A 27,895-nucleotide genomic window follows, 5' to 3' on the forward strand; every position below is an offset into this window, starting at 1 on the left:
TACCAGTGGAGAGACTGAAAACAGTATTCAATTCCTTTAAACTAATATAAAATAAGACAAAACTGATCAGAATGTGTTATGTAGCTGGTATTTATCCCTCAACTAACTGCAGAAAATCTTTGTAAAAATAAAAATTCAAACATTAAGGTCATAACCATACCAACCACCATAACCAGTCTCTTTGCATCAATTTATATGTTCAACTAGAATATCAGCTGTACCGATATTTGGAATCAGATATCTAATCCAGCAAATTTTTCAATATCACAGCGATATACAATACCAGTATCGAAGCATCCCTAAGAAGGACCTTTATTTGAATTATTTAGTAGTTAATAGTTTTTCAAATTGTGTGCATCTTTAAAACAACATTCAAGATAAACCATTACATCTTATAACCACTGATCTGCCTTAAATCTCTAACATTTAAGCAGATATGTTGGTTCAGCTGACTAAAAAGGAAAGACATTTAGCTTTATTTGAACACTTTGAGGGAACTACATAAAATGTGCGCACACTGTTCTAGGGTTGTGCACAAGTTGGTTACCATTTCAAATCATATGTGAAAAAATATACAAAAATTGCTTGTACATATTGGCACAAAAATATTGTCAAAGTTTATCAACCTGTATGTTCTGATTTGTAAACCATCAGCATTGGCAATGCAGAAAAAAAACAATAATTTGATATATTGCGTACCTCCACTTAAGGTATATTATTGACTCCAGTATTGACAAAATTGCTCTTAACAATGTGACAGTATTTTATGGCTCTTGACTTAATCAATACAACAGGTTAAAGCAATAACAAGCTTGAAGTCTATAGCTTTCAGTAAAGAAAATAGCACATGTTCATCTGTTCTGGATCAAAAGATATGTGCAGTTAAAGTGCACAACCATTTTCTGTCGCATGTGACAGGCTCAACTCAAGCGGGTCCATTATGAACAATGGGTAAATAACCACCATTTCAAACATACGCCAGCAGTGGGTAAAAGACAAGTTTTAGTTATAAACTGTAAAAATTATACATTTAATTTGTTTTCTGAAAAAAGAAAAAGACCAACCAAAAGAAACAAATGGAAATGCGTTTCATTTTATTGTTATTAAAACATTTAGAAATAGAGATAATTTCTGATGGCCCCATTATAAGCAATGGGAAGGACCTTTCAGAACAGATTTTAAACTGATGTTACACAAAAACTAAAAATGCCACAAACTTCAAATTTGCTGAAGCTTCTTGGGACACATTAAAATGTACCTCATTATAGCCAGGCTTCAGTCTTCTGGAACATATCTCCATTTTAGAGGAAATTTTTATCCTACATGTGAAATTTTATTTTTCAAACTGGTATTAAAAGGGTTAAATACATATAGATTTTTTTTTTTTTTTTTAAATGTAAATTTTTTATTAGAGCAGGGATAGATCTTTGAATTTAGTTGAAAAAAAGTTTAAGAATATTAGTCTGTTTTTATATGTGGGCATACATGTTCATAGGGTCCTATTTGTGACTTTTTTTTCAAGGAATGACTGAGGGTTAAGAAAACCGCGTCAACGTCGCTAGTTAAAAAGGTAACACATTCTTTCAGTCAGAGGACCCGAGACATTCAAGGGTTTACGGTGGGTGTATGGGCTTTACTTACTGGAGGAGGGGCAGACTTGAATGCAAATCCATTAATTGGGCAGCGCTAAAAGTTTGGCTAAGCACTTGATAGCCCTGTGTTCTGCCCGCGGACCCAACAAGTGTCCACAAGTGCTCCATCCCACATGAGTTTAGTTCAGGGCAGCGTTATAACATAACATCCTTGTAACTTGTCTCTAAAACTATATATAGTGAACAAAAGTGGCTTTTTCTGATACACACACGTCTGTCACTCATGCTTGGCTGTTTTATACAGCTATTTTTCCAAGTACAACCCCAATTTACATGCATTATTATGGTTCTATATGCTATACCAGATACACCATGGTGCTGAGGCACATAAAGTTAGAACAAAAGGAAATTTCTTAACCACGACAGCCCTATTTATGGCGATAGAAAATATATCAAGGCCAACCCCAACACAAACACAAACTGAAAAAGCCATTCAAAAAAATTTTGGAACTGGCTAAATTGGTCAGAATGGCCAATGGCACCAAAACAAATTAAAGCATCTGGCACTTTTGCAGATTCATCATTTTAACATTAGACGCACAGAGGCAGTTATAGGCAGTTACACGTAAAAAGGAGAGTAAAAGTTGAAGATTTGCAGAATGCTTTGTGGTAATGGGGTGAATGATAAACTTAATTGCCATTTCCTTGCAGGCGTGCCTTTAGGGACAGAGAATCAATATCAGTTCTATGCATCCGAACAGCCCTGACTGCTTCTCATAAAATCAAGATTACATATGTTTACTGTGAGAGGAAGCAATCTTTAAGAAAAAAAAAAACACCTAATCATTGAGACCTCCTATATGTGCCTCAGAAGCATATTACAACAGGTTAAAAGTACACTTTTAGAGGCAAAAGCTGTTGCAAATCATGTTAGAAAGAACAAAATGGTGACTTCTCAATGAAGACAGAGAGGCTATTATGAAAACTATAGCCCACACAGACCTTTGGACACGAGTCATCCATCTTTTACAAATCGAACCGAGTCGTTCAGCAGAAACACCAAACTCCTTAAAGGACTTAAATGACATGCTCACAGATTACACTGTAGTTACTTGGTTTCAGAAATCCTTCAAGACTTCAATTCTAGCGGTTAACGGCCCAACGTTGACATACATTACAGAGTGCATGGAAACAAGAAACACTTCGTAAAAAATAATCCAAATGTGAAGTGTACGCGCTCGCTCCTGCCGACACAAATAGTACTGGTTTAGCATGGGCACATTTCCAGTAGAGCTCCGTCTTTGGGTGCGTGCGATGGTACAGCCGGTAACCTCTAGCTCCTCAGCCCAGTGGGGGGAACAATCACATATTGTTCACCGCTGCTCTGCCGCACAATGGTCGACTCACTGTGGGTGTCGGAGGCTTCGTCTGAGGGGCCTCGGTGCGTGTGTGTGACACCATTTATACACTTTTGCCTGTAACTCCCTGCCGCCATTTTGCTCAAGGCCTTTTGATGAAATCTTGCCATTTGATTTAAACCGATGCAAGCGGAGGAAAGTGGATTTTGTTCAAGTTTGCAGCACTGGTTCAAAATTGCCTTAATTTCACAGTGTTTTCTTCAGGCCCTCCAGCGGCAAATTGTCTTCTCAGCCGCGCAGATGAAAATTAACTGCAATAATATGTGCTTTTTAATAGGCTCGATCTTAAAAATGTGTTTCACTGCTATAACACACTAATACACTTTTCAAGTTGAATTTAGATGAAGAAAGGCAAAGAGACAAGAGAAAGGTGAGTGGAATCAGAGAGGTAACTATTAACTAAGGTTACAAAATTATGGAAAATATATATTTGCATTAGAAGTATTACAACTAGATTTCTGATTAATATTTTCAAAGCAGGATTCTATTCACAGTGCACATTTTAACAAGTCACAGAATTAACATTTGACATGTGACTCAAATATGATCTGCCAAACTAATACAAGAATCCCATGCATTTTACATGTTTGTAGAGGTTTAAACTACTGTGTTAACAGGTTTCTACTGGATATTTTGTTGTTTACAGGGAACATTATATTACACAAATAAATGCATCCTTTGTGCAGCTCTACTAAAGTCAATTTACAATTTTGTCCAAGCCACTGAAATAAATAAAAGATTTATGTTGCAAAATTAAAGATGTCAAAACATGCAAGGCTAAGTCAACAAAAAAATTAAAACCACTAAAGTTTCCCTAGCTTATACCATGGTAATAGTTGTTGTGTTGAAAAGTCTTGTGCTGAGCTCTCAAACAGCATGTGATGTGGGAGCTTAACGACTCAAGATGCACTGCAACAGCTGACGAGTCACTCAGAGTCAGCGTTGCAACAGAGACATGCTTCTTGCTGCACCTCCATAAACAGGTGATTTATCTCAACCATGTGTCTGAGAGTTGAGGAGCGCGCGCAAGCATGCTCATGTCCTGGGACCATAATAGCCAACCTGACTAATAAATGTTGATCTGAAATTATCGTTCAGGTTTATGTGAAGACAAAATTTAAAATTTAGAAACAGCACTGCTTTCTGTTTGAAAAGACCATTTTTAAAGACAATGCATGTCATTTTTTTAACTAAAGGAAGTGACCAAAAAAATGTTTGACAACAGACAAAACCTGTTGTTTGCCCAGGGCAGTTTTGGCAACGAGCTGTGTAGTGTCACTGGTTTGAGGGGAGAAATGAGGACTAAGTTCACAGGATGAGTTAGCACAAGTGAAACAGCTGTGTACAGTCCAGAGACTTGAACATGGTTACACAGAAAATTTAGACGTACAATACTAGTACCATATACAGACTGAACATAAAGACTAGTTTGTCCCAGACTCGGCTCATTGTACTTTCTGTTCGGTCCCTAAAAATACATGAATATTTCATCAAAGGTAGTGCAGTGTCTCAGAAGCTCCGGATCCAAACATCAAAACACACTTGTCAGAGCACAAATGGGTCTTGAGCTGCACAATTCTGAAAGCCAATTGATTTGTGAGGACATCTTTCATCTGACTTGACAGAATTAAATTAATATATAAAAATTATAATCTAGCAGAAACTATTTTAAGGATATGATGCCCCCAATTAAATATTAAGTTAAATATAAAGTATTCATTCCATTGGCTCAAACCAAAAACAAGTTTTCTGCCTGCATATAGGTTACATTTGTTAATATCAAAAGAAAATTATGCTGTAATGAGTTTCACTTTTAACAAAAAAAAACAAACATAAAATTGACTTTAACATTTGACCAAGTGACATTCAACAGACTGGATTGTGTAGCCCGGGTTATGACTTTAATGACCACATTTTGAGCATGTTCACTACAAATGCCTGTGAGACATTCATAATAATCAAGAAAAAGTGCAGTGTGACAAAGCTTTTAAAGAAATAATGACATTGGGAGACTGATGTGGCTCGGGGCCAGAACACAAACAGGAGTTTCCATTTTGATCGTAAGTGGGATCTAATCAGTACATTGTGGATATGATGCGGAGTTATACATTTCCATCATGGCATTAACTTTCATTTGGCTCAATATCAGCTGATTTCATTGTTGCTTTTTCCTGATGAAGACAGACATGTTCAATCAGGCTTTGAATGGACTGTATGTTAACAGACGGCCTGCATCTGATGACAAGGCCCGCCCCATTAGCTCCGTAATCACAGCAAGGGCCCCTGGCGGTTATAGATGGCAATGCCATTTGTAAGATGCGGTTTAGTAAACATTAACGTATTCCTCTGCCATTTTAAGGATGTAAAGAGCTCAGGTGAGATGCAGCACACATGGGGCAGCAACCACCAAAGCTAAATGAGGAGACTAACATCCAGCTAAAAGCACCAATTACTTTTGATTACTGTGACAGGCGTGTGAGTGGAGGGAACTCACACAGCCATCTATTATTCTGACCTGTAAAAGCAATGGACCACAGCATGATGTAATAATAACTCGAGAGCGTGTTACGAGATTTAATCAAACATTTTTTATGTTTCAGTAAAGTAAAATATAGTCATACAAGTGCAGCAGTGAATTTAAGTATAGAACAGTTAAGCTTATTTGAAGATGGATGTGGGAAATGTAATTGAAAAATATTGCAATTGTTTTAAAGATATGCAAAATAAGTAGAATAAATCGTCCATAATTATTAACTATTACAAATGACTTCAACAGAGATAGAAATGTCAAAGTAATCTCCCAAAGAAGGGTGTAAGTGATAGCTCTACAAGCTTTGTGAATGAGACACTGTATTTACCTTTGGAGGATTTACAGGTTTGATGTAGCTCTCTAAACTGTTCAATTACTTAAATGAGGCTGTTACACAAGGTGAAAAAGAAAATAAAACTGAACGGCAAAAGATGATGTTGGTTTTATGCACGAACAGGTCAGACTGCTCTGATTAAAAATTGGACTGCTCAACTGCTCAAGAATAAATCAATAAGCTATAAGCAATTGATTGGTATCAAAAACTATAGTTTAGGGAGCCCTAATTTTGAGTAAAAAAAAATATTGAAAGATATCCAGTAGCACCATCTCAAAAATCAATTTACATTGCCCCAATGGGAGCCAAGCCCAGAAAAATGTAATCGTAGACAAATGCAACGTAGCATCAGAAATAGGTCTTGTCAGGACATGTAAACAAAAAAATATATTATGGCCCTGTCCTAAACCCCACAGAAAGCCGACCATATTGGATCAAATCCAGGAATGACAAAAATCACTTATAATCTGTTGGCATCTTCTCAAATAGTTTTCATCAAAATAATTTCAAACTTGGCAAAAAGACACAAAACCCATGTGCAATAAAAGGTTATCGATTGCATTTTAAATAAAATGGTGGGCATGGTCACGGTGATTTTTCAACCAAATGTTCATTTTTGGGGAAAAAAAACAACAACAAAATCTTTCACAAACATTGTTCGACTTGAAATGAATCAATGGAGTGCATGTACACATTTTTGAGCTGGACATAAAGACATGCAAATTAGGGCTCTCTAGCGCCCCCTTCAATAAAATTTTGTAAAAATTCATAAAAGCCAATTTATTTGTTGTGGAGTGGTGACAGAATTTAGGGTTCCTCATAATAGGGAACAATGTGACAGTCCCATCATTTTAACTTATCTTTAAGGCATAAAAAAAAAATATAAGATTATTATTCCTTTCCGCCAAGTTAATTGCTCCTGAAAGAAAGAAAAAAATGTGATTTGAGTTAAATTTAATTTACATAATGTCACCAAGAATATGCATAGTAGGATGGCTCAGTGGTGCCCTCTGGAATTTTAAAATACATTACGAGATAAGAGTTAGTGGAGACTATGTTTTCATTGTGGGGACATGATGCATAGAGCATGCCATGAGACAAAGTATATTATGGCCCAGCCCTAAACCACGCAAGACATATTGGGTCAAACTTAAGACATCCAAAATCTTGACCTTGTACTTTAACAAAGGGTTTTGATCTGACAGACTGAAGGCAGCACTGAGGCAGCATCATCAGGACACATCTGGAAAGCTGTTAAAAGAAATTCTTTAAGTCTTAGGGTGTGGTCATGACGAGCTTTCAACAAAAAGCGGTCATTTTGAAAGTTTAATAATCCCTTTAACTCTTGTAAAAATGGTCGGATCTGGACGGACTCAATGTAACATTTGTGTATTTTGATGACGTGGACCTAATGTGTGAATTAAAATTTTAGCTTTAAAAATGTCTCTGCTGTACCTCCTGCAAAGTCACAATGGGGCAGAAAAATGTCATAGAAATTTGGCAAACGCACCTTTTACAAGATTCTGAACAAAAAAGCCAATGAAGACCACGCCCTGTCTCCATCCACATTTGCATGGCCATGCCTCAAAAAAGTCAATTAGAAGTGAAAAACTATTATTTGTCATAATCCAATGAAATTTGGTACAATAATTTTTTATGTTAACCCGAGTGAAAAATTCCAAGCGGCCCACAACCCATCTCCAAAGTGAAGGCTGTCATTTTCAATCAAAATATGCCGATTGCCAAAATCTAGACGTCATACTTTAACAAACTCATCCTAGGGTTTTTATCTGATGGACATCACACTGAGGTAGCAACATCAGGACATATTTGACATCAAAAGTTGTTCAAATAATTTACATAAGTCAGGGTGTGTTCATGAGGAGCTTGCAACAAATCAGCCATTTTGAAAGTAAAACAATTCTTGAATTGTTGCAAGCATATTCAGATTCAAACGGCCCAATGTGGTGTTTGTGTATTTTAATACCTTGGAGATAATGATATGCAACATGTTTAAAAAAAGCTTTCAAGCACCCCTTGCACAATTGTAGTAATGGGACAGAATTTTTTTTGTTTATCATAGACTAATGAAATTTGTCTATGACAAACAAAAGTCTATGGGGACCACACCCTAACACTGATGTGAAAGCTGCCATTTTGAATTTAATTATGAGTGTAGTATGAGTGCTAGATTTTGGACATCTGTATAACGAACTTGTCCAAGGGTTTTTATCCAACTGACTCCAAACTGAGTCAGCATCATCAGGACATATCTAGAATCAAAAGTAGTTAAAAGAATTTACAGAAGTCTCAGGGTGTGGTCATAATGAGCTCTTAACGAAGCAGCCATTTTGAAAGCATTCCGGTAACTTTTGCAAATTCAGATTCAGTTTACAGATTCAGAGGAACCCAATGTAGCTTCTGCGTATTTTTATGAACTGGATAAAATGATAAAACTTCTATCTTTTATCATTTATATCCAACATGACACTGGAAATACTAAGCAAGCTATGGTTGATATGCAGCCCTCCCACTGTAGCTTGCCCTTCCGCAGACGCAAGGGTTGTGAGGGCCCTTTATCACTGTTTGCAGTTTTAATTAATCACTGGATTTATATAGTGCCTTTATGAGACCAAAAGCACTTTACAGTGCATTATTCATTCACTCCATACTCAGCAGTGGTAAGGTACTTCTGTTGTCACAGCTGTCCTGGGGCAGACTGGTCGAAACAAGGCTGCCAATCTGCACCATCAGCCCCACCAACTATCACCAATGCACACACCACTTTCACATTAGGCAATGTGGGTGAAGCATCTTGCCTATGGACACAACAACAGTTTATGCCACTGATGCCCCACTGTGGCAGCTGGTATTCCCAGGGGCCTCCCATCCAAGTACTAACCAGGCCCAGCCTAGCTAAGCTTCTAATGTCTGACCGGATCAGACTTTGACAAGCCGGTATGGCCACCAAGTTCTCTTTTTATAGATGACACAAACTTAAGATGGAAAGTCACGCTTTATAAATAAGACCCCCGTGGTTGGTTTTCCTGGCATGTTTGTTTAACAAAGCAAGCAAGGCCAAATAATTGAAACTGAAATATTAAAAAGGAACTATTGTGTCTTATTGTTCCCAAGGCCAGTATCTGTGCTGCATTTGTGGCAGTGTTAAAATTGAACTGGGCAATATGGACAGTTTTCTCATCACATACCACTATTTAAGCAATTATAGACTGCCTTCAATCACAGTTGTAGATATGTAATCCAATTTTAATTTTAATTTTATTTTTTAATTCATTGTCAATTGTTTAATTTAGTATTAATTATGTAACTTAATGCTGAAGTGCTGAAGAGTGAATATTATTCACTTCCAAGTCCAAGTAAACTTGTTTCACAATAAACCTTTTTTTCCTAATTCCAACATTGTGGATTTGTGTTTTATTGCCATTCACAAACTGAATTACTGGCCATTTTTCATTGGGGCGTACTGTATATTGAGTTTATATTGCTCCTCACTAGAGTTAGATGATATGACCATGGTATTGAAAAAGCGGGATGGTGACATCTTCAATATTGTCTGAGAAAAAAAAAATCCCTTTTGGAATCTGCCAAGTTTTATATTCAACACTACAGCCAATAATTTGCTCAATTAAATATACATTCTCAGCCATTCTTTTAATTTTAACAAATAACTAGTACATAAAAGCTGAAAATATAAGTGCTCTTGCAGAAACCTTACGTAGCGCCCCTGAACTCATCACTCCAGTAGCACACGCAGCGTCTTCTGCCTGTCAAAACAACTGTTGGAGCTCAGTGTCGTCTAGAAGAAAGAATATAACTTTTTAACACACTTGGAGCAATGTGCAGAATGTATGGAGCAATACGCATCATGCGGACTTCAGGACGTGTGGTGCAATGTGGACCACGTGGAGCTGGACTCAGGACATGGACAGATTCTGGACAAACTTTGTGAACTCTTGCATCATGGATGCACACTTGCTCTAGATGTACGGTTTGGATGTCATTTCCTTTATGTCCATGAAGGACAGAAGAGGAGTCGCTTGGACAGGACAGAAAGGTGAGTCAACCAAAGTCATACTACTGACAGTTATGCAGAGAAGTGGAACGTTTTCCTTCACTCAAACACATAGTATATCACACACCGAGACCAAAGGTGCACACTAGATGGGATGATATACGATAATATTGCTAATTGCGATAAAAAAGGTCCGCAATTAATTTGTCTTGCCATTTTTTTATAATCGTGATCATCTCACACGAGTATAATCACCTTTACGGCACCAGACCAGTTTGTAGTTTCAATACTATAATCTGTTATACCAATGACACTTCTTAGCTTCTATGCCCATTTCATTTGGGGATGGTTCTTCATCACCGTCAGTCATGTCATGGCTAGTAGTGGGCAGGCAGTGGATCTGGAGCCCAGTGATGGCGCACATCTATATCCTCTACTCAAGAAGGTGAAGTCTGATGTGTGGAATTATTATGGATTTGAAAAACAAGATGAGCCACCAATCTGCAGAGCCTGCCGAAAAAAAGTTGAAGCTCCAAGGGCAAACACCAGCAACTTACACGCACATTTACGAGACAACCATTATACAGTGTTTGCCAAACTTGAGCCGAAAATATCCATCATAAGGAACATACCATGTGAAATAAACTATTGAACGCAGTTTGTCTTAGTTTGGATTTGTATGAATAATGGTACATGTTTCTGTTAGTGCCAGCTGAACCGCATTTTGCACAGGTGATTGCACAGCTCGCTAGCAGCATGGTTTTACACCAATCAGGAATTAATCTGAATACCTATAACCTCACCTATGCGCACACATAAGATGCTAAAGTGTGCACATCTTATATTTTTTACCTACAACAATGCAAACTACATAATAAAACAACAGCTTTCAAACAATTGACAAATTAAGTCTAGTTTATACTTTACCCCTGATTCTACAGCCATCTTCACTCTCTGCCATGAACCGCTCCGGGTCAGAGATGCCTCTAGTATAACTTGTACAAACATCCACAGTGTCCTCGATCGCATACTTCCTTTGTTTTTTCCGTTTCGTCTTGTTTAGCACGCAAAACAACAGTGTGTAAAATGTGTGCATATTACGCACGGATTTCTGGATCCACTTGGCTTCATTTACGCACTTGTCAAGCTCCGTCTGTTTACTGAAAAGCATGTCATGTCATCATTGTGTTCCGCTGCTCATTGGCTGAAAACGTCACAAAACATGTGTAATGTAACTGGTTGGTTCTACAAGGGGGAGAGCAGGCTGTAAACATTCAGTCATCTGTAGCACTGATTTGCTGTCTGGGCCCCAGTAACACACAACCCCCACCTTATTGACCAACATTGGTGCCAATCAGAAGTTAACGTGTGTTTAGCACTGAGAAACAAAGTTGACGCTGTCAGAAGTTTATTGTGCCTAAAAATCAACGAAAGAAATGCAAAAAGGTGACAGCAGATTTCACGTTTGGATACTTTCCTGCAGCAGATTGGACATGGAGGATCTAACTTATTTTGGTGACATAATTTCTTCAATGGATTATGTTCTCTGGACCTGTACATAACAAATGAGGCCAACTTTGTGTGAATATGTGGATGTTTGACAGAACCAGAGCCCTCAAAATGTATGAAGTCCAAATCCAAATTTTTGGCTTTTCTGTAAAAAAACAAAACAAAAACACCTTTCCTGTCAGCACTGTGGTGATTGCAGGTGAAAATAATTTCTATATTCAGAGAGACAAGCACCATAGCTTTCAATTGATGTGTAGCTTGTTTGTGTGGGTGACGCAGAAGTATATGTACATTGCTATAGAGTTGTAAAGCAAGGGCGACAGCCCGCCATGTTAATGTTACTAATTATAGTGATAATATAGTTAATAGCGATTATTTTGGTCACAATAATCGCGACTCTAAATTTTAATACTGTCCCATCCCTAGCGCACACCTCAAATTCTCCATTATAATGTCATCATGCAGTCAGGGTAGTCCAGCCACAGGCCCACGCTGTAATTTATTTAATAAGTATGTGTGTATTTGTTGTCGTTAGAGGGCCCTGAGGGTGATAATAATAATAATTGCGACTGGCAATAATACTATCTATCGTAGTATAATGAAAGGACAGTACGGCGATATTAAAAAATGGATCTCGTCCAACTCTACACCTCACCTGCATGTCCTTATTTGTATTTGTATTTATTCAGTGTGTTTTATGTTGCACTTTATCACCAAAATAAGTTCCTAGTTTGTGAACAGTGGCACAATAAAAGGATTCTGATTCTGATATCTGTTAACAGAGCTTGCAGATGAATTTGTTCAACCTTGGATTTCAGCGCACAACAGAGTAGATATTGAGCATTCCTGAACAGTGTGAGAAGACCCAGGATGTGCTGTCTCCTAATTACTGCTCTACCAAAGCAGCAGCAGGAGCAAGCAAAACCGGTGACAAACCAGAACAGAGGCATTCACCATGTGGCCGTCCCGAGTTCTCCCATCGTTCGGACCATATGGGATAAGGCAGATCAACCAGCACAATCAAGGTCCTAAACTTTGTATAATCAGCTGCTCTGCTCACACACAAGAGCACAGTGACACTTAATTCACTGAATGACTGCCAAAGGATTGTGTCTAAGCTCAGATAGTGACACTCTCAGTGTCAACAGTCACAGGGATAAATCAATCAATTACAGCTGGGCTATGTCTAATCAGTTTCTTTTCTACATGCATGAGGTCCTAATGTTTCAGTGTTTTATAGGTCTATCCATGGGTTTTAAAACAGCAACTATCATCAACTAACTGACCAAAATGTTTAGCCTGCTGGACAACTTCGACTACTAGATGTAATCTGTTTAATTATATGGAAGTATGTAGGGCCTAACACTTCACAATTCAAAAAGTTTGTTTATATCTAGGCATATATTGGATTGGTTAATGAATAGTAAAGTATAGTATCATGCCAGAAAAGAGTTTACACAATAATGAGGTAGATTGTATTTACAAATATTTTATTTATATGCGCATAAAGGTTTAAAAGGGGTGCTGTGGCACATAGAAGTGCTAATGTTTAAAGTTTAAAGAAGCCAGCAAACAGGGGCTGTACTTTCATAGAGAGGTTACGCTGAGACAGGCGCTATTACATGAGCTCTGGGCCAGGCCAATGTCTCTGCTTGTTTACCTGCTCTGTCACAAGGCTTCCATTAATGGCTCAATAGTGTAGCAAACCACGTGTTTCTGCCCTCAAGTCAGCACTCTCCCAACATGGACGGGCAGCGGCTTCCGAGGGCTGAGTATGGGAGCAGTTAGCTTGAATGCTAACAGGGAAAGGGCGAGTCTTGTTCTGCCTACAAACTAGGTCCAGTAAGGCAGCTGCATATCTGGCACAACTACAAAGAAACACATCATCCAGGGGCAAAATTGCGAAAAAAAAATGCGTAATTGATTTACCTTTAAGTTTGAACTTCCAGTTACAAACACGCAAATCTTCAATTCGCTTAACTAACTAAACCCAATATCACCGCAGTGATGGAGTTGTTACATTAGCCAAGCCAGCAAAGGAAACTGAAACCCACTGCTATGGACATTCACACAAAACGCGGTGTTTCTCTGTATAGGGGTTATCAATACGGTTTATCTACGCAAATATCGAAATGCGTTATCTCCGGAAACACATGTCACTTGACAAATGTAGCGCGCATAGTTTGCGGACGCTAGCATTTCGTTGTTTGTTTCCGTCCAACTCCGTCGCAAGTGTACTTCTATACCTATATGCATATATGGTTGGTTTTGGATCAATAACAGGAATACTACTGAAGTTATAAAAAGTAGCCCAACTTAATGTGAGCCCTCCCCGTGGGCTGTTTGATGCTAACAATGTTAGCATTACAGTTTTCCGTGAAGCTAGCGCTAGCCAACTCCCACCTCTTTGAACTATCTTGTTTGTTTCACATTCAAACGTGCCACGAGGTGCGGCTCACCGACTATTGACTATATGAATTGAATGTAAATGTACAGATACATTACTTACATTGTGTCGCCAGTAGACATCAACCGACTTTCGGTCAAAGGGAGAAAATCCAAGTTATACGCCGAAGTCATGTTCAAACCAGCGTCTATCTAACAATGAGAAGCGACGTCCGCTCACTTGCACTCCACTTCTGCGAGACACAGCGGAGACGAGGCAGAGCAGGTGCGGGGAGGGGGCGTCTTCTTCAAAACTGAAAAAGCATCCGCCTTGTTTCTTCCTGTTAATTTCTCTCTCGTCCCCGGCACAAATAATTTCATGCAAGCCGCTGTCACATTGCACACCAAGATGCAGCAAACCAGAGGCGTGGCTTTCTCTAAAAGTCTGAATAGCTACTGCTGCCCCGTGCGGATTTACAATGCGTTGTAAATTGACTGTAGGCTATTGCCGCCATAAGGACATGCACGTGGTGCTTTAGTTTAGTGCCTCATTTGTTTAGATAATGTAGGCTAATTATCTCGACTTGATTCCCCTTATTAAACACCACTCTATTTTTAAGATATATGTACGGATGAGCAGGTGAGACCACTTATTATTAAAACAAATGGCTGGTCTCATTTCTACTCTGTAGTCTAGTCCTAATTTGTGTTATAATTATCTTTCTCTCTTATTTGTTTTATCTTCTATTTAGGGCACATCATAAATCTACTCTAAACTCAACATGCAGTTTCTGTTTGCTGTTTCCCGAGGTCACAGGTCAGCTCCCCTTTGTGATGGGACGTTGTTTCATGGGGGAGGGGGCGCCAGTCCTCTTTTGTTGTGCCGGACTTGCTGGGCGAGGCCTCTGCACTTGGGATAGGTAGGGGGCTGTTGTTGTCAAGTACTGCCATGGCAGAGAGGCTGAGGGGAGCCAGCCTAATTATCAAAGCAACCGTTATTGCTTCAGCAGCTGCACAATCCTAAAATATTATTCATAGTCAGTGTTAAGAAAAATCCTATTTATGAAATCCCACATAATCCTTGTAGCCATGGTATTTTGTAGGCAACCTGGCACCAGGACTGAAGAAGCTCTATTAAACGGTGTCTAAAATGGGTTGGTGCATAATGTGATATGCGACCTATTTTGCCTACATGCAGACAAGCCCACTATGCAACATGCATTACCATTAAAGCTTGAGGGCCTGCTATAAAAAGGCAATCTAGACCTCTCTAGAGAATCAGGTTTCATTAAGATGGAGGAAAAATACAATAATGTCGTTCCATCTGCAGTATCCACACATTTTCTTTGACTCAATTGGATCTCAGGGGATCACACTGAAAAGATTTGTTATGAAGACTATTCCCCTAAAGAGCCGCTCCCGTTTCCATAATGCTGACAAAAATTCTACAATATGGCATGAATCTATCTTGATTTCTGAGACCACATGAAATCTGATCGATGGTGCAGTTGTTGGCACCTTCTAACACAAGCCCATTCCTAATCTGAGATTATTACTACTGTAACCCCAACATAATCCTTCATATGTTCCATGCTTTTGTTGTTTACATTAATGTTTCAACAACAGCATTAAACATTTATATTTATGTAGTTTCTCAAAAAATACTATTTAAACCCATCATATATATTTCTCAGACGTGGTATATTTCTAAAGCAAATGCAGACTGGTGCTCTACTAAGAGCTCTCAAAATGGAGGGTAAACTTGATCTTGTTATGAAAAAAAAATCACAGAGTCCAACCCATTTGTATACATTTGTTCAATTTTAAAAACAGGCCTCACTGTATCAAGTGCTCCTTTTTGTTGTATTTAACTCAAAGGTCTATCCTACCTTAGTTTCCACACATATGTAATGGTTAATAAAAAGTCATGTTGTACAGTATTCAGTCAGACAGGTCTGACATTATAGACTCACTCATTCATAGGGTTAAATGAAGCCCTATAGTTTCTCAGGAAAGAGAAACATAAACAGTGATAATTTTATGGAAGAATGCCTTAACTGGAAACAATACAACCTATGACAATATCCAGTCTAGACAAAGAGTAGTGCAAATACATACTGCTCCACACAAGCAGGATCTGAATGAGAGGACAAGCCAACGTACCTCAAAGGCAGGTCCTCATTCCTGACAGAGATCCCGGCCGCAGAGGGGGGACAGCGCATGCTGTTGGCATACAAACTCTGCACCAGGGCCAGCTCAGAAGAGTGCTCCAACATCGGTGCTCTGGAAAAATCCACCGCTCAGAAAGACACTTTCTCCCGTTTCCTTCCGTTTGAGTCCCTTCTCTATCTCCTCCCACGCTCTCTGGGTTTAGTGCAGCAGAGCGTGCCCACCCCCTTCACTGACTGGCGTGGCTGAAATAATCCTCTCTGACAGCTCACCGTGCGCTAATGCATTGTGCTGCCTGCGGCAGCCCCGTTTGCAGACAGCAGAACTGTGGATGCAGTAGCACTCTTGCACTAATTGACATCCATATTAAGGAAACTTTGGGAAATTGTACATGGGTTATTTATTTCCACTGTCATTGTTGGGAAAATGAGATTCATAATCCTGCTATAGACTTGTGTTTACACTGGCACCTGCTCCTTCAGATAGAGAGTCCTGTGCTGATACTCACAAGTGTTTAAACAGTGAGGACTGAAGCACTGAGTAAATACTTATTCCTGCACTCATTATAAGAGTCCCACATTCAATATGACAGGTGTTAGACAGGTAGGAAGGCCCAATGTCACAGCCACCCTTGTGTCATCATTATTATTTAGACTATGAGTAAAATGCTTTAAAACAAGTTCTGTCTAAACCCGTGAGAGATGCAGATACAGTACATGTGTAGGTGCAGTTATTTAAACACCATGAAAACTTGCAATAGTACATGCTGGCCCCAAGAGATAGCTTAGAAAGGCTCATTTAGATCGAGACTAAAATACCGGCAGTGTTAAAAAGTTATATTTAACTGACTTCAACTATGATAGCAGTCCCCTGTGGGCCTACTTAGTGAATTGAACAAACAGCATATTCAAATGCCTTGGCTTTATGTGATTTGACACATTCAGAATAAGAAGCAAAGCTACAACCGTCAGTGGTGGCAGCATTCAGAGCACGCTGAAGAGGCTTAACAAGGGTGTTTTATCAGAGGCTGTCTTCAGGTTAATTTGCATTAGGGAAGCTTATTTGCCTGTGGCCAGAAACGTATAGTTAGAATGATTATGACAGCAAAGCATTTTTAGAATATTTAAAAAACATATTTGTACAGTTTAATTTCTTTAGGCCAGCTGGTTAAACATTTTTATAATAATTATTATTTTTATTTTTCGCACAGTAACCACTAGAACTAAATGTAGGTCTGAGTTTCCCAAAGGATAACTTTCTCATCAGAGTAAGGGGGAAGTCAACTAAAATAAGGTCACATTGGATGAGATGCTGTTGTAGTTGAGAAGACCAGCATGAAGGCTGCACTTTCTCTGATGTATGCACCAAATCCTCTCCATTTCTGCAGCACTCTTCTGCTCACATGAATATTTTAAACACTGAACCCACTTCTTTATGACGGCAGCTTCTTAGTTTGACTGTCAGAGCTACAGGCATCACATAGAACAAAGCACTGAGGCCCTTATTCTAACTCTAATCCTACAACTTGTAACTCCACTAAAATGTATTGTCCTATCATCCTGTAGTAATCTGCCAACCACTGAAACAACGTATGCAGAGAAATATGATATAACCACATAAAATGATAGAAATACATTTGTAATTCAATGAGTCTTTGAGAAGCGCATCCGCTCTTGCACAAAGGGGGGCATTAGTCATTCTCACTGCACAGTGCAGCTTCATGCCTGCTGTGTAATAAGCCAAATAACAGCACATGTTTACAGCATTGCAGGAGGGCTTGAGATGAGTGAAAGCAACCATGAACTTCCCCTTTATGACTTTCGGGCACCCCTGGGAAAGACCTTGCAGACAAATACAGTCTGTGTTTTTGTGGGCTTAACTGAAACTGCAATGCATCACTGCACTTTTACTTAGGCATCATCAACCTTATACTTATCTAGTTCCAGTGCTATAATAATGATATATTCAACATGATAAGAGCAACATGTTGTTTTTAAGAACTCTTCTTTTTACTGTTTTGTATCATAAATGCAAGAGGTCTCTTTTTAAAGGCACTTGGCAGGAAAATTTATGGTCTAATAGATGCTATTAAAACTGCAACGGCCAAGCTTTGACTGAAGGAGAGACCTGACACCAGCATGTGTGAGTCAAGTGGGACACATCAGCTGTTAGCAGTTAGCATTTTAGCCACTGAAAGTCAAACTATTGATTTGTGACAAATATTTGAGGAGTGAAGTGTCCTTAACTCATCAAATAGGATATGTATGATGTCAGTTACAGTATTATATTTTGTCATGCATTGGGGTGAGACTAAAGCCTAGCCTACATATAGTCAAGCAATTTAAAAGTCTATTACACATACATACCCTTTTTAAATGTTTATTTTGCTGTGTGCAACAGAGCACTGACATCCTCCTTTCTCGCACAGATCACTTTTTCCACTTCCTCTTTTCAGAAGGCCGTTATGTAGCGTAGATGTCCATTTGCCCCTGTAATAGGAGACACACACGATAAGCATAGTTGAATTTCACTATAGTCCACAGCTTGAATATTTAGTAGTTACTGTTTGTAGGCTACTTAAAAAGTAGGCTACATTAATAATCCATAACTTCACATTGTTATCTCCAGCTAGGGCTAAAGTAGTCATAATTTATCACAGGAACAAACCCACAAAAGTTATATATATAACTTTGGCATTAATATATATATATATATATATATATATATATATATATATATATATATATATATATATATATATATATATATATATATATATATATATTACTTTCATAGAAACACTTCAATTTCACAACTTTACAAGGCTTGAGTGGCTGAGTGGAGGGTTACAGGGTATCTATAGATAAACACTGACCATCTGCAAGTCATCTTTGCTCTCCATTTAGTTCAAAGAGTGGAAAAAGTTACTCAGACCTTATCTACGGCAACGTAGAACTGAGAAACGTGGTTGAAACATTTTTACCGACTTTTCCGTTAAGTATTAAGTTAAAACCAGAACTTTTTTTTTTTTTCGGTAAACGTTATCATTACAGGTTTTACAACATCAGTTTATCATTTTAACATATTAAGCTCATATCCAGTGCAATGCATGGGGGCAAGTACTTTAAGCAGGTTTGAATGCACAAGCTGTATGATCTGTAACAATGCGCAGGGGAAGATCGAGCCAATCATTTATCACATCGCTCATGTCGGGACAGTGTAAGCTGCATGGCACTCCCACTTCACCAACTTGTAGACATGGACCTACTATAATAAGCTCCGGCCTGCCTTTTAGACGTGCCAATGTGCCTGGAAACCAAAGCGCACAACCAGAGCGCACAATCTGAGCGCGCAGCCAGAGCACGTTTGTCTGTGCATGACTAAAGGCACACATACACATTTACAGGCTCGGATTCCCACACCGCTTGTGCCACCAAAGAGCACCCGAGCCTTTACCCCCACAGAGATACAAAATAGCCTTATATGTTTGGGACAAGTGTGTATTTTGCTCTGCTCCAGTGTAAAACGAGCATGTTTCTGATACGTGGGGTTGGAGCAGTTTGAGTTCCACATGTGTTCAAGGAGCGAACCAGCCACGACGCACACATATATGTGTTAGAGGAGAAGGGACATGGCTAAATGAACAATCGCTGGAGTCTGGACAAAGCTACAGGTGGTGGCCTCTTATGATCACAGCCTTTCTGACAGATGCCATGTCTGAAGAAACATCTCCAAGTGGGTGAAGGCACACGCGGTCTTGGGGAAGCAGGAGGAAGCGGGGAGGGAATTAGTGGCAGCATGGAACACCTTGAGATCTTAGTGTCCAAGCACACAAGCGCGCTCCAAACAGAGGACATGTGGCTGGTTACTGTACGATGCACCAACACACACGTGCGTGCACAGATCACCTTTTATGATTGGTGCCATCAACCAATAGATAAGGTGCACACCGACATGCCACAACAGTCCAGAGCTTGTAAAAGAGTAGGCTACAGAAGCGCTCTGGGTGCGCGCTCTGGTCTCCAGGCGCATTGGCACGTCTACAAGGCAGGACTGGTGCTTCTGCGTTCCATGCAACCTATCCTATCATTAGCCATAAGCAAAATGATAAACGCTTGGCTCGATCTTCCTCTGCACATTACCACAGATCATGCCGACCGCGCGCAAGAACCTGCTTAAAATGACAGGCCCCTATTCAGTGTATTGGATCTGGGCTTAATATATTTACGCTTAAAGGAGAAGCTGATGTCAATCAATGTGAAACTGAAGTGAAACTGCAATATTCTCGTTTTAACATAATACTTTCTCGCAATAACGAAAAAGCCGGTATAAATCTTGAATCCACGTCTGTCAGTTCTAGCCTTCCGTACATTTACTGTCTTAAACTTGCCTGTAATGGAGTCAGCTGCATACTTCACAGAATCGAAGCATGTGATGAGTTCCAGCTTCTGCGTTTGAAGAATGACACCAAGTGGCCAACAAAGGGACAGCAAAAACAGCTCAATATCTGACTAGATGTGTATTACGTTACTGTATGATTATCTATAGTGTCAGATGCATTTGGACAGGCTATGTAAAGAGTCAAGCGTGCATGGCTGTAACTAAAACCAGGTGGTCATGTATAGTGTTTACAAATTAAATGCCCTCAACACTGCTTTGTATTTGCATAATTTCGGGCTAATTCGTTGGCTATATTAAATAACATACTAGGGCAAGAGTAGTTAATGTTTATTTTAATACATTTTAGTCCGAACAGAAAGAGGCATCGGGGCAAACAGTTTAAATAGATATGACGAAGCACAGAAAATAATAGATATATAAGATAGATATATAAGTTATTTTTTGGAGTGAGTAGTGCGTGTTTGAGTAATCTTTAATCACTTATTTTCAAGACGCCACAGTTTTCCCCGTCACCGGCATACGCCCACTGTGACGGACTGACTCTCGCGTCGTCATTTTGGGAGAGACCCGCTGCGCGCTCACGTGATGTGCAGCTTCCTCAGGACGGGCCGACAGCTGCACGGCTCTGTACTGATGACATTTACAGAGACGTCAGCTCCCATTGGGCACCGCAGTTTTCTAACGCGGAAGTCAGCAAACTCGTGTTTATTAAGTCGTTTTAGATGAATTCTGCGATTCAAAATGTGCAAATTATAACATAATGGTCCACGGTTGTCATAAATTATGACTATATAGCGGACATAAGCACAATACGTTTTCTTTAAGAGGGAAGAGTATAGCTTGAAAGATAAATAAACAAGTACATGTGGTAAAGATAATTGTTTAAGTCTGCGAGTACACAGACTGTTCATCTTTAATATTGAAATATCAGCGAAAATGATTTACATTACAGCACAGCCACAGTATAACTCCAGGGCAAATCCATGTGAGGAAAAATTAAAATACAAACTTTCAATTTAAAAAATGTACAGAAATTACAAGAAAGAAAATCATTAGTTAAAAACTGATATCTTTGAAATGGATTTAACAAGTGAGAATCCTAAGAACAAAATGCACTTGGCGTGGTAAAGTTCGTATTTACACATTTTTACATACCCATTGCCACCATCTGTCTATACATTACAATTACACTGCAGAGAAAGAATTTGACATAGATGTTTTTTCTCCTTTGGAAGCAAGACTTTCTGAACAAAAATAATGACATCAGCATTTAACCTGCTGAGTAAAAGAGTTCTTGTTTAGTTAGCTGATTTGATCCAATACATTTATCATGATCTTTACAACTTCATGTCTCAAACAAGCAAACCATATTGAGCCCGGATAAGAACTGATAGAAGACACATGCAGTAAAACCACCTTTTCTTACCAATTACAACATAGCGGTTATAATTAGAAATTAAGATAAATTTAAGATTACATTTTTTTTTACAGCAGTGCAGCGATTCAATGATGGCTCCATAAGTCCAAGAATGTGCTTTTGCATAGTCTCAATGTGGTTTGTGTTTCCTCTTCTTATGCTTTTTGTCTTTCTTTTTGCTGGAACATTTAACACAAAACCAAGGCTGGTCCTCTGGTGGAGCAGCCATGAGCCCAACGCAAGGCCTAAAAAAAGAAAAGATAAAAGGGAATAAGTTGAGAGGAGAGTTGAAAATGCACACAACACCAATCACTCAGGGCCTTACTAGTGGTCAAGATTTGAATACCTTTATAATGTATTTTTTATTTAACTATGATAGTCCCACTGAGGTTTGGAATCTTAATTTCTGGGAAGTCCTGGCACCAGGATGGATGTCGCATGTTATGATCATACTGCTATTTACAGTGCATTCTGTCTGAAACCTTTTCATAATACTTTCTTCAAATAAGTAACTGGTTGACTTTAATAGTAATAGGAGAATATGAAACGGATGATACTGGGGTCAGCTTTCACTCCTTGGCCTCTGTGAAACATTCATTCTTGCATTTCATTATAAGACAGAAAAAGATCTTACCAATGGTACCAGTCATCACAGTCATCACAGCCAATCATTGGACTTCCATCGTCTGGTTTGTTACAGCCAGGACAAATCCAGATCTGGTTTCCCCATTCATCTCGAATCTAAACACAAGCAAATATAGTAGTAATATTATATTACAGGAGTAGTGTAGAGACTCGACTGTCAATTTTACATGAGTGTGTGTGAATGGTTGTCAGTGTATTTGTTCAGTGTACTCTTTTTAGATTCAAAAAGCCGAGTGGGATGTTCAAACACGTTTCCATTTTTTATGTTCTTGACTTGATCGTTTTACATACGCAAAAGCTATCAGCTGCTATACTACTTTTCCCCCTATATGCACAATGAATATTTAGACTAGGTGTTATTGACAAAAATTTATATTTCAATATTTATTTAGCTCACCCCAATGACCATAATTAGAAAATATAATGGAAAGCCATCAGAAATGTGTAAAAATGTATATATGTATGTGTGTATATATATATATATATATATATATATATATATATATATATATATATATATACATACATATAAATAATATCAACTAAATCTCCAAAACACCAATTGCAAAATGATTGAGTTTCCGATATATTCTCCACCTATATAGTTAATTATACCTTATAAAAGTTTTCTCACTCCTTAAAGCACTTACCACATAAGTACTGACTGTCTCTGTGACGACACTGCGGACCGGCGTCTTGAGAGAAGCGGCCGGGGAGAGCATGGGCACTGGCACTAGGAGTGATGGAGGTGCTGGGGCAGGTGGCAGAGGCGAGGCAGGAGGAGGCAAGATTGGGACGATCGGGGAGAGAATAGGAGGAGGAGGAGGGGACCTGGGCCGGTTCCCAGGTCCAGATTTGGCAACAGGTGTTTTGGGTGCTGGAGTTTTGGGGTCTGAATTTGGAACCACTTTGCTGATGACACTGTTAAAAACAAAATGTGATAAGTTAGATGGGGCGAGGAAGTATTCCTGTTGATTTTGGCAAATATTATAAAACAAATTCCACAAATACAGCACCTGGTATTTTGTATTGGTAAGTAAAATATTAGGTAAATGAGATGAAAATTGCATACACAGCCTCCAGGAACAGCCAGGATTTAACGTTAAATGAAACTATACAAAATGTCATTTGTGGTGCCTTTGAAAACTTACATTTTGTCCTGGCCAGCTCCCACTCTCAGGGTCAACCGGGGAATGACAGGGGATGGAAGAATAACAGGAGCTTCAACCTGATGAAGCAAAAAGACTGCAGTTAAGATCGTTGAACTTTATGAAGACAATGAATGCTGTAGTTTTATATTTATGCCTTAGAGGAAACCCTGATGTCTTACCAGAATTATATAATTTTATTCTAAGCCAAGGGATGTAATAATGTAGTAACACTAGAAAGAATGTGTAGGATGATGCAGCTACTGTGTTTGCTCCCTATCATGGTAAACAAATTATGTATTGCACAAGGAGGAGGAGCATGTTTACAATTTACACACATAATATGCTTTACAGCACAGTGGGTGGTTTGATTAAAAAAAGAAGAAGAAAATACTTCTCTGCCACAATACTAGTAATACCATCCACATTTTGTCATCCTATAAACTCACAAGATATAAGGAGTTGTTTGGAATTAGTTGAGCCTCTGCTACTCTAAACCTCCACTTTCACAATAATGTAGGATATGCAGTGATTTTATTTACTATTTACTATTGAGGTACTGTGTCCGAGATAAATAAAGTTTGTTGTAGTGTAACATGCATTCCTGTGGAAAAACTCTTTGGAGTTTTCATCGTAAACCCAAAAGTCATAAAGTGTATTTATGTCAAAGATCTTGGTCACCTTCTCCAGTCGTATCCTTTCCTTTTCCTTCTCTTTCTCCCGTTTCTCCTTCTCGCGCTCCTTCTCTTTCCTCTTCTCCTCTTTTTCTCGCTCCTTTTCTTTGGCCTTTTCCCGCTCTTTGTCCTTCTCCTTGTCCTTCTTTTTCTTTTTCTCCTTCTTCTCCTTTTTCTTGTCCTTGTCTTTACTCTTCACCTCCTTGTCTGGTAGAAGAGGAGCCAGTGTGGGCAGCATTGGGGGCATCCGGATACAAGCAGCAGGACTGAACAGTGGTGAGACATCGCCAAGGGCAAAGGGAGCCAGAGCAGACTGTTTCTGTCTGTCTTCTTTACTCCGATCTTTGTTCTTTTCCTTCTTTTCTTTATCTTTCTTGCTTTTCTCCTTATCTTTTTTTTTGTCCTTATGTTTTTCCTTTTTAGAACCGTCGCCATCTCTGGACTTAATTTTGATGGAAGCCTCAGGTAGACCAAAGTCTTCCTCATCCTTCATGCCAAACTCCTTCCACAACATTTTGCCATCTTTGGAAAAATCTTTGCTCTTGTCTTTGTTTTTGTCCTTATTCTTTTCCTTCAACTTGCTCTTGTCCTTTTCTCGTTCTTTATCTTTCGGTTTATCCTTTTTCTTCAATTTAGTTTTGAGCTCTTTCTTCAATTTCTTCTTGACATCCACAGATGATGCACCCTTATTCTTGTCCTCAAATGATTTCATGAGTGGTTCAGGTGTTGGTGGGGAGGCAGATCCAGATGATGGATAATCTTGTAGTTTAACAGGTGGAACAGAGGGTCCTCCCTGGTTTACCTTTCTGATCACCTCATCAATGGAAGCGTCCAGACTCCAATTTGTCCCACCTGTATGAGGCGGCAAGTGCAGGGGTGTTGATGTGTCTTTTAGTCCATGGCCCATCCCTAATAAGTGTTTGGGCGTAGAGGGCTCAATGATGGTCAGGCCCCTTGGGCTGGAGAATCCATTGCTGTCAGATTCAGAGCCTGATGAAAAAGCAAATGGATCAGGCTCCCGCTCAGCACAAGCTCGAGCTATTACCGCATCGATAGAGGCATCTATTGCTGTATTATCGGGTTCTAGTTTTAGAAAGGATCCTTCTGCCAGCTCATCTATATTTTGTCGCATATGGATATTTTCTTTGCCCATCCTTTCACTCAGTGCAGACAAAGGTAGTTTCTGCACAATGTCTGTCTTGCTCTGTGGTTGTGAGGCCTTTGCAGAAACAAGTTTTGGACTCTTAGGACTTTTAGGACTTTTAGTTCTACCTGGGGATTTCTTCCTCTCTTTAAATAGTTTGGGAGAACGTATAGGACTGCCACCTGCAGGAGCAGACGTCAGGCCTTTGGGCGATTTAGTCCGTTGCCTACCTGGGGATGACACCTTATTCTTTCTTCCTGGAGTGGTGAGGGCCTTTGAATCTGGCTTTGGTATGATGGGAACCAGGGGTCTAAATGACGGCAAAACTCCTGAGGGTGTTTCGGGGGAAAGGGGATCGATGCTGTCATGAGAAGGCAGTATTCCTGGTGGGACACGCTGTGGGTTAAGAGAGGTCAGAGGTTCCCTGGGTTCACCCCACTCAGGGCTGAGGCCGGGGTGAATGCGTGGTCTCTTGGAGGTAGGCATCATGCCCAAAGCTTCATCGGGACTGTCCAGATGCCGCTTCAGGGGGTGGTTCTCATCATTAACCGTCTCATCTTCCTCCATTTCTTCCTCATCCTCTTCCAGTGCTACCTGCATTGCCTCAGCTGAGGTACCCATGTCAGGTAGGGCCTCTTCCTCCTCCTCTTCTGTAGACAAAATAAAAAGGAAAAATATTTAAACTTTTAAAAATGTAATAAACTGCAAAGGGGAATAGGTACAATACAACAATCATGACCAAGCAATTGATTTAATAGCACATACAGGGGTGCACAATACTGACAAGAATGAATATCTCAAAGTTTTTGAAGTGTCTTGATAACACTGAGACAATGCCACGTATCAATATCACGTATAACATATATATTAAACACATATTTAAATCAGTTGAAGTTTAGATATGAAAAATGTGAAAATAATGCACAAAATGGCAGAAATATTGCTTTCACTGACTTGAAAGTTTGCAACATACATTTTCTCCATCTTCACCTCTATTTGTAGTATTTTTTTCTTAGGAAAAATACACCTAACAATCCAAACCTGCATATCTTCAAAACAACATTCAGAATATAACAAAAATGTTGAATGCATATAAAAATGAGCATAAATAAACTATAGTAATGCTCAAGGCTTACTCTATTGCCATCCAGATAACATCTACAGCTGCTTAAATATATAATAAACATTTTTCTTCAAGGTCAAATTAAGATAACTTTTTAAGACTTAAAGAAGTAAACATACATATAAAGCTTTGCAAAAATGGTGCATACGTGTAAATTATAATAAACTTGCCTTCTTGTAGGGAGACCAAGGGTGGCATGTAGTCTGGAATGTAATCTTTCCTTTCCTCAGCATCCCTGACTCCAGGCTGGGGAAACTGCAACACATTGTTTTTGCTGACGGGGAAGAGTGGCATTTGATGGGTGAAGCCCACAGCCTCCATGTTGTTGACATAGTCCTCCAGTTCGCCGAGACTGACTCCCATGAGTCTGAAGGCCTGACCCAGATCATCCAACACTGGGTCTGTCCTGCCATCTGTAATTGGGGAAAAAATAATGGTCACAATAATTGTCACTTACTTATATTTATCTTGTTTTTAATTATGGCTTATAAGTGACAATTACAGAGTTGTCCTTCTATGAGGGCATTCTTCAAAGCTAAGAATAGTCGCTGATAATAACAACAGTAATACACAGGAACTACTAGGGGCTACTGTACTTTTGACACATAAGAAGAGGCTAGGGGGCGCCAGACAGTTGGCTCGTGTTCGTGTATTTGGGATCCAAAAAGTAATCGCCGTAGTAAATGAGGCACTTACAGAGTTCAGAGTAGCGATGACAAACTCTGGCTAACTGCTGAATGTATCTGTGCAGCACATCGGACAGCAGATCGCATGCAGTAAGCTGAACTGCATCCCAGCCCAGAGCCTGGCAGATCTGCGCCACCGAAACACGCAGCAGCGAGCGGGCATAGCTCTCACACATCTCGCTGACTTTGTTACGGTCTGAATCTCGATCAATTCCTCTTCCAAAACATGCTCTGGGTCTTCATGTTCCACAAAACCCCAAACGGGGCTTGTAAAAACCAACTAATGCGGTTAATTTTAGGCATCTATTTCAGTAAATAGATTGGCGCTTTTGCCAGAGTCGCCATCTTGATTTCATCGATAAATCCATCCCCGAAATCCACAACACGCATGCGCAAGTGTGAAGTCACTGTCTACTATTTCCTGTTGCCTTCACGTTCACCCAAGTCAGCAGTGTAAATAAAGATCAGACATGTTATTGTTTATTTCAACACAATCCTTGCGCGGTTTGGGCGATTTGTTTATGCGTTTGCCGAAGCGATCGTTGCTACCGGTAAGCACAACAGAGGCATAGGAAAAAATATATACAAAAATACCACTGTACTGTTTGCTTTACGTCTGGTCAGTAATTTGTTGCATAAATAGCCTACAACTTTACATTGTACAAGTTCACACTGAATATGAGATGA

At 39.3% G+C, this 27,895-nt stretch overlaps 2 protein-coding genes across 15 annotated transcripts in view; both read right to left on the minus strand.

The window, feature by feature from the left end:
* LOC117372796 (CUGBP Elav-like family member 2) overlaps nt 1–16,191 on the minus strand; it is a 30,374-nt gene extending 14,183 nt beyond the window's left edge. For 5 of the 14 annotated variants that reach the window (XM_055222701.1, XM_055222700.1, XM_055222698.1 and 2 more), the window contains exon 1: nt 13,926–14,231. In XM_055222701.1, coding sequence (XP_055078676.1) covers nt 13,926–13,996 — 71 coding nt within the window. In that variant the 5' untranslated portion in view covers nt 13,997–14,231. Of the gene's footprint in view, nt 1–13,925; nt 14,310–15,964 lie in introns of those variants that run through there. The other 9 variants (XM_033968663.2, XM_055222691.1, XM_033968659.2 and 6 more) reach the window with 6 other exon arrangements.
* A 5,049-nt stretch (nt 16,192–21,240) lies between these two features.
* On the minus strand, nt 21,241–27,609 carry taf3 (TAF3 RNA polymerase II, TATA box binding protein (TBP)-associated facto). The gene is made up of 7 exons (XM_033968641.2): nt 27,219–27,609; nt 26,693–26,935; nt 24,263–26,049; nt 23,585–23,661; nt 23,084–23,354; nt 22,423–22,529; nt 21,241–22,033 (listed from the first exon to the last, which is right to left on the minus strand). The coding sequence occupies exons 1-7, from the start codon at nt 27,382–27,384 to the stop codon at nt 21,919–21,921; spliced, it is 2,766 nt and encodes a 921-aa protein (XP_033824532.1). The 5' UTR covers nt 27,385–27,609; the 3' UTR covers nt 21,241–21,918.
* Between the last annotated feature and the right edge of the window lie 286 nt (nt 27,610–27,895).

This window comes from Periophthalmus magnuspinnatus, chromosome 6, assembly GCF_009829125.3.
Source record: "Periophthalmus magnuspinnatus isolate fPerMag1 chromosome 6, fPerMag1.2.pri, whole genome shotgun sequence".
Taxonomy (NCBI): Eukaryota; Metazoa; Chordata; class Actinopteri; order Gobiiformes; family Gobiidae; genus Periophthalmus; species Periophthalmus magnuspinnatus.